A 15,661-nucleotide genomic window follows, 5' to 3' on the forward strand; every position below is an offset into this window, starting at 1 on the left:
TGGGCTGAATTCGGACAGTTGGTGAACTCTGTTACATTAGGATTATTATTGTTATACCAAGGCATTATGTTCTAGTCTCATAGTCTATTAATTATAGGCTTATGGTTTATTATGTGTAGGTCTATGTCAGTCACATGTTAAATGCAAGAGTCAGGGATTTCCATAGGCCTACAAGACTATTTGGTCTGTAATGCAAAATCACATGTTAGATGGTTTGTTGTGTGCAATCGATTACAGTTGGCTATATGGTAGGCTATGCTTTTATGATGATTTAATGATGATTTGAGTTTCCAAATTTTGGCCCACCTACATTTTTGTTGGTACTGCAATCAACAGATTTCTGGCTACGCCACTGCCAGGAACACTCCATATTATTCAAAGCCCCATGAAATGACACCCTATAAATATTCTACAGACACTACTGAGTACTCCCCACCCCACTTTTATATCAGCACAAATAATAATTTTTCCTGTACAGTGTTGTATTTGTACCATATAGTGTCCAGTCAACACATTTTCAGCTGTTTGACCACAGTAAAAGTCCAGCAACTCTCCATATTATTCAGAGCCCCATGAAATGACACCATATCTAGATTCTGTAGACCCTGCCTACTGAGTACTCCCACCTCACTTTTATGTCAGCACAAATCATATTTTTTTCTCTATAAACGAATATGTCATGCATTTGCATTGGGGGCATTTATTTGACCTTGGAGCATGTTCTAAAACACAAATGCAATGCAAATGTCACTTAAATATGAACAAATATGAATCCTTATTGATGTTTAAACATACATCATGAATAACTACAGGTTAATGACACTTTTCTACTATTACGCGGGGGACTTTTATTTTGAAATAGTCCGCCATTCCGTGACCCGGATGTACTTATTTTTAGTGTTGCTGATAAGATGCTGACAAATTAATTCGCTCCGAATAATCTTTTGTCGAAATCATAACAATTTAACAGTTTAGAGCTAAACAATTTCCTAAAATGTAACGTTGGCTGAAAACTTTTACTGAGTGTCCCTTGGATTGTCTTTAAATTCTCACATAAAAGGGTTCGTATTGCTTATTTCTTTACACTAAAAGACAAAGGTTGCGTTAGCTTCTGTTCTTTCCCCTCCCCTCCTGGCTGGAGTGAGAGGGTCTGCAGTCGGCTCTCTCCAGCCCTGCTTCAACTAATCAAATCCCTGATGAGCAGGGGGTTGCGGGATTAGTAGCCTATATAATCAGGTGTGTAGAGTAAGGTTGGAGCAAAAGCCTGCATACCCAGTAGTAGCTGCTATTAGCAACGCTGGTGTGTTTACACTACAGCGTTGGTCCCTTTTGTATTGGCATTGAGTTGCACAAAAACAGTCCGTAGCGTAGGAAGCCTGGGACGTGTTCATTTCGGAAGCCGTTTATTGTTTAAGAACCAAACGGAAGCAAACAGAGCAACACGAGAGTTTGTATTGAAAAAAGTAAGGTATGTCCCTCCCCGTTTCGTTCCGTTTGCTTCCGTTTAAGAAACGTTTTGCAACAGGTTCGGCGTAATGAAGGCGCCTCAGAAGTTAAATATAGCGTTACTTACACAAACGTACTGTGCTGGTGGTCATGACGGTTGGTCATTAACACGGGGGAATTTGAGTCAAAATATCTGAAGAAATAACATTTATTAAAGAGTTTCCAAACGTGGTTCTGTTGTAGACCCATTTCTTCTCCACTTACCTCATGTCAAAATAAAAGTCCTGCAGGTGCGCCATATGTTGACAAAAAAGGAATAACTTGTGGGGGACTTGTATTTTGACATGAGGTAAGCAGAGGACTTGGGTCTACAACAGACCCACGTTTGGAAAGTTGTTTAATAATAAGTAGCTTTAGATATTTTGACTCATTCCCTCTGTTTAAAGAACCAACTGTCCTACCCACCGGCTCAGTAAGTTGAAGTGGAATTTATGGTAAGCACCTCAGGTCTTAGCACTTTGATTGGGCCTATATTGTGGTGGTCATTGTTGCAAATCATTGTGTGTTTTGTTTCAGAGATGTGAAGGTACCTACAGCTGACTGAAGTGAAGACCAGCATCTCAACCATGGGGAAGCGGTATTACTGTGACTACTGTGACCGGTCCTTTCAGGACAACATGCACAACAGGAAAAAACACCTGTATGGTGTTCAACACCACAGATCTAAAAAGGCCTGGTTTGACAATTTCAGGGGTAAGTCATTTCATTTCCCAAGAGTTTCAACTGCCTACCTGGTTAAATATTCTTATTATTATATATTTTTTGATGCTTGAGTTTCTGACTTACAGTTGGAAAAAAAATTGTTTTCCCAGTCAGATTTTTCTGGGGGTGGGAGTTCCCAGTTGTCTTGAATGCACCATTTGTCCAACATGGTTTGGGGTCAGAAAAAAACTGCATGGTGCTCTTAAAGGGCCAATCAGTAGTTAAAACAATAACAAAGCCACTGTTTCGGTAGAAAGCTGAGGGATGGGGCTGGAGAAATGTAATCACTCCCAAATTCCTAGACAGAGCTTTGGATGCAAGGACAGGGACTGACCATCGATAATATCAGAATTATTGTTTTAACCATGTTTTTTAGGCTATACAGTGTTTGTTTACATTTACTTTGTTTACAGACTTTGGAGTAAAACTAGCATATATTTTGCATTCTGATGACAGTTAAACTAAGCTCATGAGGCATTTATAAGTTATATTTTTTAAGAATCAGTGGGTACATATCATTAATTTGTAACTCTAAAAATGGATTTAGCAACTGCTGATTGACCTTTAAAAAATGATAATAACGGAGTCTTGGTATAGACTGGCAGAAAAAAAGAAAGAGGATGGTGGCCACCACTTCGTAAACGTTAAATGTAGAAAAAATAATTATCTTGCACTCTTAAAGAACGAATGCAGGCACTTCTTGATTTAAAAAGGCTTTATTTACTTGGCATTTCAGTAGACATATTTAAAAATAGCAGGGCTGACATGTTTTGACTTCAGATCATCAGATCAGGGCTTAAAAGTTTGACACAGTAACCAATTAGAAGACATGGAACGTAATTAAACAAAATAACAGCATAAAGAGATGGTTGTGATTCAATTCAGAATGATGTGATCAAATACATTTCAGTTCGAGTCCTTTTCTGAATGAAATTGTAGTCCATTGTTGTTATGACCGTTGCCAGAAGATACCAATCCTACCCTTACGCTTGTTTACACTGAGCTGCACTGTGGTCAGAAAACATACCTCAATGCAGGGTTGGGGATATGCCACTGTACTCCAAATGTTTACCTTTATCCACACTGTTCCATCGAGAAGATTGAAATACTTACAGCCAGTTTTCCTGGAAAACTGCCCTTATCGTCTTCATGCTAGCTAGCAGTAGCCACAGCAGCCATTACTGAATGGCACATCACGTTGAACAACAAAGGAGATAATTGGCTGACACTGCCATTCCAAAGTGGCTGTTGTGGCTACTGTATGTTTACCGTTAGGGTTGGTATCTTCTGGCAACATCTGACAGATACTTGTCGTAACAGGCTGTAGACAGTATGACACCTCTTCTCTCATCACAGATGCAGCAGCCGTCCTGTATGATGAACAAACTAAGAAACCCTGCAGGAAATTTCTTCAGACAGGTAAAGACAACAAAGATATAATGAACTTTTTAATGAAAGACCCTTACAACAATCGGTGTGTAATGCTTCTTTTTTTGTCCTTTGCATCAGGCCAGTGTGTGTTTGGCAACAACTGTAGGTTCTCTCACATGTCAGAGAGGGACATGGAGAACTTAAGAATGCAGATTGAAGGTGAGTTGTTTCCACAAGATGGCACTGTCTGCCATGGACATGGTCCTCATATTGAGAGTGGTAATTTATGAGCAATGCTGTCTTTGTTGTCGCAACCTTGCATGATGCTAACATTTTTAAGAGGTACAATTTTTCGTCATTATGGTGGCAAGTTACTCTGGTATTTCAATTATGAACACACAATGCCACTCTGTTAATTTAGGTGGTTCAATGAAATCTATAATAGTAATCATCTTCTCTAATTTCACTCAGAATTCAAAGTTCCCATGGTGATTGTGTTAATGAAATCCATATTAAGAGGTGTAGTCTAATGTCTAGATGAAAGACGGAGCAGAGAGGACCCGGAGCACAGAGCGTCCCCTGAGCGGAGCATAGAGGAGTGGCTCACCAGGAGAGAGAAGAAGAGAGCCGCCCTCAGCAGTGGAAGGTACAGTATGAATCAATGGTCAAAGGCTGTCAGTACTTACATACAGTGCATGTTAGTGCTAAAATATGGTATTTACGCTTACATGGAGTCAGATTTGATACAGTTAGTGTGAAAATATACTTTCTTAAAGTATTTTACTCTCTACAGTGTTCTGAAAGAGGAAGATGAGGAGGATGAAGATAATCAACCAGAGAATGACATACCGCAACATTTCCTCACCATTCCTGACCTTCCTCCCTCCCTTCGGCCCCCTCCCCCTGGAGGATGGAAAGTCAAAGTCAGAACTGAATGGGGTTGAAGGGGCAGTGCAGTTAATGGCAGTTTCACACTGAAATTTGTTAAAATTATGATAATGCCCTTTTTGTGTAAGAGCTGTTTGAAAAAAAAGAACTGGATTTTCAACCTTTTCAGGTGGGGTGGATTTTTTTGGTAACTGATTTGATTATTCTGACCAATGACCAGTCATCTTTTATTTGTATATGTATCCTGCTTTGAAGGGGTAAGCAGGGTAGGCTCAGAGTCTAGACGATCCTATCCACCAATCAGGGTTGTGTATGTTAATATATTTAAATTTGTATCAACACGCCCACACGATCAGACTGAGCATTTCAATGGCAAAAGGAGCCTCAGGGAAATAAATATTTTCATGAAATAAACACACAGTGATTTATTAGACATACAGTGAATAAAAAAATTATTAATACTGCATGGGAGCTTTAAAGCTGGTTCATCATTTCTTGCTCAAAGTTTGATGTGGTGATGCAAGAACGGATCATTAATTGCTATTAGGGCTCAAACTTTTACTTGATAGAAGTGAGTGAATTTGTAATCTTCACATTTTAATTGATTTTTTTTCCATCAGACTACATTCAAATTGAGTTGCGTGCATGCAGAGATTTTGTTGAGTTGGTCCTTGTATTCAAGAAAATGTATTCTGAGTTGGAAATGTACAGAATGTGAGGTTCTAATGCTTTTTAAATGATTGCCTCAGGAAAGCAGCAGAAGTGGAGTGGCTACCGTGATATAAACTCAGTAAAAAAAAAAAGAAACGTCCTCACTGTCAACTGCGTTTATTTTCAGCAAACTTAACGTGTAAATATTTGTATGAACATAACAAGATTCAACAACTGAGACATAAACAGAACAAGTTCCACAGACATGTGACTAACAGAAATGGAATATTGTGTCCCTGAACAAAGGGGGGATCAAAATCAAAAGTAACAGTAAGTATCTGGTGTGGCCACCAGCTGCATTAAGTACTGCAGTGCATCTCCTCATTGACTGCACCAGATTTGCCAGTTCTTGTCGTGAGATGTTACCCCACTCTTCCAGCAAGGCACCTGCAAGTTCCCGGACATTTCTGAGGGGAATGGCCCTAGCCCTCACCCTCCGATCCAGCAGGTCCCAGACATGAGCAATGGGATTGAGATCTGGGCTCTTTGCTGGCCATGGCAGAACACTGACATTCCTGTCTTGCAGGAAATCACACACAGAACGAGCAATATGGCTGGTGGCATTGTCATGCTGGAGGGTCATGTCAGAATGAGCCTGCATGAAGGGTAGCACATGAGGGAGGGGGATGTCTTCCCTGTAACGCACAGCGTTGAGATTGCCTGCAATGACAACAAGCTCAGTCCGATGATGCTGTGACACACCGCCCCAGACCATGACGGACCCTCCACCTCCAAATCGATCCCGCTCCAGTGTACAGGCCTCGGTGTAACGCTCATTCCTTTGACGATAAACGCGAATCCGACCATCATCCCTGGTGAGACAAAACCGCGACTCGTCAGTGAAGAGCACTTTTTGCCAGTCCTGTCTGGTCCAGCGACGGTGGGTTTGTGCCCATAGGCGACGTTGTTACCGGTGATGTCTGGTGAGGACCTGCCTTACAACAGGCCTACAAGCCCTCAGTCCAGCCTTTCTCAGCCTATTGCGGACAGTCTGCGCACTGATGGAGGGATTGTACGTTCCTGTTGTAACTCGGGCAGTTGTTGCAATCCTGTACCTGTCCCGCAGGTGTGATGTTCGGATGTACCGATCCTGTGCAGGTGTTTTTACACGTGGTCTGCCACTGCGAGGACGATCAGCTGTCTGTCCTGTCTCCCTGTAGCTCTGTCTTAGGTGTCTCACAGTACGGACATTGCAATTTATTGCCCTGGCCACATCTGCAGTCCTTATGCCTCGCAGCATGCCTAAGGCACGTTCACACAGATGAGCAGAGACCCTGGGCATCTTTCTTTTGGTGTTTTTCAGAGTCAGTAGAAAGGCCTCTTTAGTGTCCTAAGTTTTCATAACTGTGTCTTAAAGACCGTTCCACCAGTGCATGTTCATTAATTGTTTATGGTTCATTGAACAAGCATGGGTAACAGTGTTTAAACCCTTTACAATGAAGATCTGTGAAGTCATTTGGATTTTTACAAATTGTCTTTAAAAGACAGGGTTCTGAAGAAGGGACGTTTCTTTTTTTGCTGAGTTTATTTAAAAAATGTATTTTGTATTTTGTGATTTGCTTCCCTCCACATATTCTATGTGATGGGAAAGTGGTTTGTCCATGTTGGGATGATTTATTTATAATGGATGGCATACTGTTTTACCTCCAATTAAGTTCTGGGTCCGTATTAAGAGAACGAGGATCGGAACCGGAACAAAGAGCTCCACCCTCTCTCTGAGTTACAGGCAAGTCTATTGGCCAAATGTCCCATCCCCTTATGTTTTTCGAAAGAAGAGAAAATCGTGATTTGTCCAAAGCATCGGAACTAATGCTCGTTATCAAACCTTTTCGTATCATGACAGATCTACAATACCATTTATGTTTACGTAGTCTGTCCACGAGTGATTACCTCGCCAATGATGTTGTCCACGTACCAAGGATGGCTGGCCACTTGTGTAACAAAATGGTTTTAAATTTCCTATCTTCTGGTAATGAAATAGTGTTTTAACTGGACGTATTGTTATTTCCCCTGTTTCACTTGCAAGAACAACTAGACAAGTGGTATTCAGGACATTACTTCAGTGTGTTAATGGAGGCCTGTCCGTATGTGCCACACAGCTGCAGTCCAGACCAGATCTTGGTAGGATGTCCCATCACCCTGTGACAGGGACCCTTTGCTGGCAGCATCTGCCTTTCCTGTGACAGTGACACAGATTGAAACCGAAACCGCTACACCCTAAAAGAACATTTTCAATTTGTTTCAGATAGGCTCCCTGAGGGAGATGACAGGACAGTTGGATCCTGCCCTGGTTGGTTGGCCGGCAGTGTGAATAATATTCTGATGAATATTATGACCGTGCTGGCTGTCTCGCATCTCTGGGCTCTGTGATAAAAACTTTCAAGGCCAATATTGGAACAGGACTACAGTTAAAGACTTGTCTCAAAGCCTTAGTGTCTGCGTAACTGCCACCGAGAGCTTTGATATGTTTCACTGGCCCTGAGATTCCCAGGCATACAATAACTTAACATAATTAAGTTGGTAATTACCAAAAAGTTATTACATTTTACTGTGGATGACTTGCATCCACACTTGTAGTTTTGCATGTACTCAAACTATTCACCAACATGTACAGTCATTGTACCCAAACACAATTCCAAGTACAAGTTTTTAGCTATCACTAGTAACTTCAATGTCATTAATATGCAGCTTGCATTGATTGCTTAATTGTCTGTACACTCTGTGCCCTTTAGCTGCACTGCTCTCCTTTACCATCATAACTGCTCTTTAAGACATTAACCTCCACAAATGAGAAGTTACAGTACTGAATAATGAGTCAATTCCCTGCTGAAATGTGACACATCAACAAGCTCTCTCTCAACTCAGCAAGAGAGACTTACAAGCCGAGTCCCAATGGAGCTCTGTTGTACATAGAGGCTGTCTTCCTTGAATCCATGATTAAACAAGTTGCCTGTGTCTTGGAAATATCGCAGTAGGCTATTTTATAACAGGTTGATGTTGAACGTTCTTGCGAGAGTGATTGCGTTTGACATAGGTGTTACTAAAAGCGGCTTGTGTTGTTTTGTTAATCTTCAGAAGTCCCTACAGATGTTCCGTTATTGACTTGTGCTCTAGGCACCAGGCAGTAGCAGAGGTCCATTCGCTGTGACTGTGAGTCGGTTTGTTTTTCACAATCCAGTCATTCAAGCATGGAATCTGAATTTTATGGGCTTACGGTTAAATGCAGAGTAACACCAAATCAACACTACCATGTTTTACTTTTGATTTGTAACACACAGTTGTAAGAGAAATGGCTCCCTAGCAGCAAGTCTTCAGCCTGTCTGCTGAAAGGATATGCACCAGGAACAGATGTTGATGTTGACTCAGTTGTTTGAGGAGCAGCACATGCCAGCCAGGTCAAACCTCATTTCACAGATTGGTCATTAATCATTAATGTAATCTTTTTATCTTTTATATCACCCTAGTAGATAGCTTGGAATTAGGGTCAACACATGGAATTATCATGGTAAGAATGTAGATCATTATGCAGTTCTAGAAAACAAACAACATAAAACGATTGAAAATTAATATTTGGCTGATAAGTATCTAATAAACATTTCACTGCTTTGTTTGGAATCCAAAGGTTGATTGAAAATTAATGGAAAATAAAGGTTGATTAATGTATTATGCCGCAATAATAGTTGGTAAAGACGAAGTGGGATAATTTATCATATATTCATAGTGTAGGCGGCTGCTTGATTGGACCCATCATTGGTAGGCAGTCCGAGATGCATGAATTAATCATTATTGAGGCTGGGCACATTCTCCCCTTCCCGAGACAAGCACCAAAAGTCTAAACGTTTAATTAAGAGACGAGCAACCTTCTGCATCGCCTTTCGGGGAACGAGTCCCAGGCTTACCCCCAGTTGCTCTCTTGCCTCTCAGTAATTCAGTACCTGCAGGCACTATTCCAAACGTAGATCCTGTTTAAAAACCGTCCAACCATTTCATCTTTCTCTTCAGTGGATGCTCCTCAGAGGAGGAATGGGAGGACCATCCTCCTCAATGAATTTCATAAAAATCGAAATAGTGAAACAGAAAAAAATATATCCTTTTTAGATAAAACTATACTAAATACAGATTCACTTAACCAAATAATTGATTAAAACACAATGTTTTGCAATGAAGGACTACAGTAGCCTCAGCAGCACTCTGTAGGGTAGCACCATGTTTAGCCGGAGGACAGCAAGCTTCTGTCCTCCTCTGGGTACATTGACTTCAATACAAAACCTAGGAGGCTCATAGTTCTCACCCCCCATAGACTTACACAGTAGTTATGACAACTTCCTGAGTATGTCCTCTAACCTATCAGAGCTCTTGCAGCATGAACTGACATGTTCTCCACCCAATCAAAGGATTAGATAATTAATCTAGTACTGAAAACATAAGCTACAGCTAGCTAGCACTGCAGTGCATAACATGTGGTGAGTAGTTGACTCAAAGAGAGAGAAAGACAATAGTTGAACAGTTTTGAACATTCATTTCTTCCTAAATTAAGGAAACGCAACACAGAGAGAGAGAGAGATTTGGTTGTGTTTTTTTACTTTCACATTTACTTAGCTAGCAAATACAGCTAAATAGTTTAGCCTACTCAAACACCCACCTCAAACAGAAAGGGATGATTTGTTAGCTAGCTGGCTATGGCTATTCAATACTGGAACTTCCAAGTCAAGGCAAGCTTTTGGTTTTATTAATTTATTGCCACCGGGGCCCACCGGGGCCCACCGGTGTAACGGCTAAACTGCTTATGCAGCTAGCTAGTTTAGCCTACTCAAACACCCGGCTCAAACAGAGAGGCATGCTATGTTAGCTAGCTAGCTATAGCTATCCAACACTGGAACTCTTCCAAGTCAAGGTAAGCTTTTGGTTTTATTAATATATTGGTGTAACTGCTTAACTGTTTTCTGACTACACTGTACTGCATGATTGTAGCGGGTTTACTAAGTTCTAATAGTTCTAGTTGACTATGAAGTGACAATGATGTAGGCTGTGTGTAGCGGTTAGCGGTCATAATATGAAGGTTTGGCCTGGAAAGGTTTTTCCGCCTGGTCACAGACAGCTGACGCGTTGTGCACTGAAGTCCACAAGCGAAGGAAAAAGGAGAGAGGAGGAAAGCACATATATAGTTGCAAGAAGGAATTATATATACAATGAGCAAAGTGATCATGCTGTTTTTATGTGGCAGCTATGAAAGTGAGCTGTTTGTGTGTGATCAGGGGTGTATTCATTCCGTCGATTCTGTTGAAAACCTTTCTTAAATGGAAGCAAACGGAATGAAACGGAGATAAACATACTTGTCCAATATAAACTCAAATTTGCAACTGTTGGACTAATGATTACACCCTAGATCAGATAGATGCAGGCAAGAGTGTGCATGGCAGTATTGAATGTGTCACTGTCACCGTGATTACTCAACATTCTCTTTACCTGTGCACCTACATTGTAAACTTTAAATAATAGGCTAGGTTGTAGCAAACTCATGATGGGTACAGGACATTTTTGAGTATTTTATAGTAGCCTACACCTATTGATGTTACATTGAGCTGGGTGAATGGAATATGAATGGCAGTCATCCAATATGCTGTAATAGAAATAAGCCCGTGCTCATAAAAAAACAAATCATCCTCCCTCATCTTAAACGGCACCGACCTCTGTTTCTCTTCGAACAAATATAAATACTTTAAACGGCTTGGCAAATCTCAGGAGAATAACATGTTCTATGAATCTTTAAAACAGAAGTGTTGAGTCTTACTCTATCCACAAAAATATGCTAAACTTAAAATGTGTCTCAGGGATTTCTTTTTTTCATTGTCTGGAAAGTTGTCTAGATGTTTTCAAAGGGATGTCGATATTATTCGATTTTGTAGTCCCCTAGAATATAATTTATTTTGACTCTTCTCTTTGCTAAGATGGTATGTGTTACAGTCTATGAAGGGCGATAAGGAGTTAGGAAACCGGATATGCAAAAGAAAAAAGATGGAAAAGGAATAAAGGCATAGATTACCATCATTCAATTTTAATTAGTTTCTGCATATCTGCACTGCTGAAAGAAAGCCGTTATAAACAGCACTGTGGTGTATGGGCACCATTTCCTCTTTTAGATCCATTACATCATCATTTCAGTTTATTGTATTCTTTGGCTATTTACCAGCATTTAAAAAAATAAGTTCTTATGATCAAGTAAACAATTAATTTCTGTTCTTCTCCCAGGGGACCAAATATACAGTCATCAATATGATCCAAAGTCTGTCTAAAAGTCTGAATTGTACTGCCAGTCACATCCATCCCCTTCTGTCTCATCACTTCTGGAGCTCTCCCTTAGCGCCATTAGAGTCCTTTGAGAGATCTTTGGCCAGCTAAAGCCAGCAACTAGTGTCTGCCAAAGTCCCCTTAGGGGAATGTTATAGACAGTCTGCCAGACTCGTGTTGTGAGATGGAGGACCTCGAGGGAGAAAGGGAGTGCTTTCCCTGTGTGTGAGTCATAGCCCTGTCACTGTCAGAGGGGTAAAGAGAAGGCATGCCTTGTTTGGAACTAAACTCAGAATTCAGTGAGAGCCTCCATGTTAGAACCTCTCGGGTCATCAGCTGGTCAAGACACAATATCATCAAGTAGGATTCTGACACGTAAACAACCAGAGATTTAGGAACCCTTTGGGCAGTAACTGGTGAAATAAGAATAAACAAAGTATCTGTGAAGAATACTGTGTAGGAATTTGAATATGTTTAGCTTAGTTGCTTGGTTTCATAGAAAATTAAGCCGCGTGATCAAATGACAGATTTCATTTGCAATGGGACAGTAACTTATTATTGTCAACTATGTTTCATCTGTTTCCAAAAGAACCTTGCCTTTACTGTGGTGTATTGATTTGACACTATTAATATTGATTTTACATTCATGGTGATATAATACTAATGCTAGGTTGGCTGTCAGGTTAATATACCACCCATCCATCCCTTGAAAATATATTTTCATACAACTGCATAGCCATATGTTTTACTGCTGATTTAGCTTCAGATAATGTCACTTTATCAATCACACTTGAGTATTCACTGTCTTTATCATTTGCATCATGTTAGGAAACAGGGCAGAAAGAAGTTCCATTCTGTAGTTCAGACCCTAGAGGCTGTGGGTGGGAATTTCATACAGGTTTCCTGGAACTTTGCCATATGAATAATTGATTCATAATTATAGTCACCTAAAACAGAACTTTCAATTCACTCTCCTCTCTGGTATGACTTCCCATGGGATTTAATATAGTAGGCTGAAAAGAAAGTGAAATGGACCAAGAACGTTGACATTCCAATTTCCAGTCTGTCTCCTACCCAGTCTGTCTCCTACCCAGTCTGTCTCCTACCAAGTCTGTCTCCTTTTCCATCACTGTATGGTTTACTGAACATTGGGATGTTTCGTAACAGAAGTGGGGTGATAAACTGAAAACTATCGACACCGACCATACCGATCACTTATCGCAGGCATTTTGCTGATGTAGTTTATTACAACAAGTAGCCTATACTAGAGAAATGTGAAGTTTGAAATTAAATAAGTTTGCTACTATGGGTGATTGTTAATGGGACCCATACAACCATCAAACTAGTAGTAATAGTTTAAAGGATCTTTTTTTTAAACGGTGGTGCACATTGTTATAAACGTATCGTACTATTTATCGTTATTGCATCAATTCAGGCAATTTATTGCGATATGGATTTTGTCCATATCACCCAGGGCTATCTCTTAATGATGTCTGCCAGACGTATAAGAAGTTGTCCTGTCTACACATGCTGGGATGTGAGTCCCAGGGACCCAGAGCTCCTTACGTCTGTCTGAAGGGAGGGCCACCATCTGCCCTGTTGGGATTAAACCGTATAGATACAGCCACAACACTAATGGTGTTGTCACAGAAAGCAGCTGGAAGATTCATATTCAAACCTCATTAGAAAGCAGCTACACAATTCTGTATAATTTCCTAATTTCTGTCACATTCTAGTAACTTCCCTGAGTAGATTTTGAGACCATCTTATATGAATGTGTATATCACCTATTGGCTCACAACATAACACATGGTACCCAAACTGTGGGGCGCGCCCGCTAGGGGTGGCGCAAGGGGTCGGCAGGGGTGGCGCGGGGTCCCCCCCACCCACAAAATTACAATAATATATATATATATATATTTTGTTCAGGAACTCAGTCCGGCTTTAAACGTACTCTTGAAAGTTGTAATAGTAGAATGCCTAAGGTGCAATTTCAAAATTGGGTAGTGCATCATCAGTTCCTCTTGTCATGTTAGTCATTGCATACCTTAGAGAGCTATTTATAACTTGTCAGAAATGTCCAGATCAACTAGCCCATGTCAGCTAACGTTTTTTTATTTTGTTTTTTAGCCCATACATATTGTTGTAATTTTTTTGTCACTCAAATAACACATGAAAACATATTAGACATGGCAAAATGTATAGAATTGCAAGCAAATCTGCTTTAAAACGGCAAAGTTTTCTTTGCACCCCATGACAAAATGTGTAGAAATCCAGGAAATAAGCTTTGAACCTGCAAAATTCTCTCCACCAACAAGAGGGGTGTGAACAGTTTGTGTCATAAACAGTGCTTGTGCCCATAGAAATAGATGTGGCGTGTGAACGCTTGCGCGGCGAGGGAGACTTGTACACACTAGAGCTTAAAACATTACAATACTCATGTCTGTTCCCTTAAAAGTTACTGTATCCGTACGATAGGTATAAAAACAACATTTGACAAGGCTATTACGTTTGTGTTTGTTTATTGGACAACATGCATCCAGACATCATGTTAATAAATGTATATTTGATATGGTGACGGGTACATATGTGCAATTACAGTGCATAGGATGAGATTACTGATGCTGAAAGAATGCCATAGAATGTTCAACCAAAGGCAACAACAGACAGTGCGAGGACACTTGAAGGTTCACATGAGAGGTCATTTCTATACACCATGTCCATACAGTATACAGTATATTGCGTTAGTTTTTATTTGTAAGACATTTATTTCTGATAAGAAATACATTTGTTTGCAAGTTATGTTTCAATCAAGAATATTTAATCCCTAAAACATGTTATTCTGAAATTATTGATATGTGCATTTCCCCCCGCGTTTGGCACAAAGTATCAGAGCTGCACTATGTTTGACTTGATGAAAATCACAGTCACATGTAAAGAACAAAACTGCTTCATATGACAACACATTGACGGATATGAAAAAACATCAGATCACTCTCAACAAACTGTACATTAACATATTCTCCTCATTAATGCAATGTAACATTGGTCATATACAATATCATTGCTTTACTATTTTTGTATGTATTGTCTATTACACTGGCTATTTCACATTTGCGCAAATGCATATAATGTCAAACAGTTATTTCTCATATATGAACAGATAACCGAGCAACATTTAGTCACCCTCATCAAGGTAGACTATTGCAAGCCCTGTTCTTTTTCACTATTTGATATACTATTTTCTGGTATGATACAGACTTGATTCAGCTTGTGATAAAAAGAGCAAGAGAATATATATAGCATTTCATTAAAATGATAGTTAAATATATGATAAAGAGAATACATAGATTTCTAAAAAAGCAATATGACAAAAGAGCAAAATGTCAAGTACATGGCCAAAAAATGTAAGTACATGGCCATTAACAGATTACTAATTGTGTTAGAATGATATTCCAGTTTCTGTAAACCTGGGAATCATACATTGGAACCCTGATTTAAAAAAAAGAGTATATGTTTGCATTCTTGATATCTTGATCTTTGATAAAAAGTATCTCTTCTTACATTAAGAAAATAGAACCATGTAAAAATCTAAATAATAGCTTAATGTTGTTTTGGTGGACCATGCCAAACAAAACATACATTTAAATGTCCTTTCAAACTGTCTCCACATTCACAGAATATAAATATTTACAGAAAACGTTCATGTACGATGTACTTTTTTGCAATAATAACTATCATTTGCATAATCATTTTAATAAATACATCTGACTTTGAAGGTAAACACCACAGAGGAAGTACACAAATCATATTACTTGGTATTATTTACATGTACATGTGCTGTGTGTTTAGAAGTAGAATTGGGGTGAGCCAGCAATCGGAACAGTGACTCTAGAGATAGAGATTGGCAGATGCATCTCAGGTTTGCTGATGACAACTATTATTATCGGTGTCTACGAAATTCCCCAAATGATATCTCCACATCTCTAAATTCATTCTCTACAATAGGTAGGGTAATTTCTTTAGAAACTGCCGTTGGTACTGTAGAGTTATGTTGTGTATGTACTGTGCATGTTCTTTATGCGCTGTTGAATAAAAATATATGTAGAATAAATGCCGTTGGCTACGTGCTTTGCAAGGGCAGGCTGTAGTGCCACATGTTATACACTAGTAATGTCGATATGTTTCAGACAAC

At 39.7% G+C, this 15,661-nt stretch overlaps 1 protein-coding gene across 2 annotated transcripts; it reads left to right on the plus strand.

Annotated features, from left to right (window-relative positions):
* The first annotated feature begins 893 nt into the window (after positions 1-893).
* On the plus strand, positions 894-5,278 carry zmat5 (zinc finger, matrin-type 5). Of its 2 annotated transcripts, none has more exons than XM_038970450.1 (6): positions 894-1,061; positions 2,023-2,199; positions 3,565-3,627; positions 3,718-3,798; positions 4,117-4,225; positions 4,373-5,278. In XM_038970450.1, exons 2-6 carry the CDS (start codon positions 2,073-2,075, stop codon positions 4,521-4,523), a joined length of 531 nt encoding a protein of 176 aa, XP_038826378.1. In that variant the 5' UTR covers positions 894-1,061; positions 2,023-2,072; the 3' UTR covers positions 4,524-5,278. The 2 variants fall into 2 exon arrangements, with proteins under 2 accessions (XP_038826378.1, XP_038826379.1); XM_038970451.1 differs by lacking the exon at positions 894-1,061 and adding an exon at positions 1,363-1,468.
* The last annotated feature ends 10,383 nt before the right edge of the window (positions 5,279-15,661 follow it).

The sequence above is a fragment of the Salvelinus namaycush genome, chromosome 31 (assembly GCF_016432855.1).
Source record: "Salvelinus namaycush isolate Seneca chromosome 31, SaNama_1.0, whole genome shotgun sequence".
NCBI classification, from domain to species: Eukaryota; Metazoa; Chordata; class Actinopteri; order Salmoniformes; family Salmonidae; genus Salvelinus; species Salvelinus namaycush.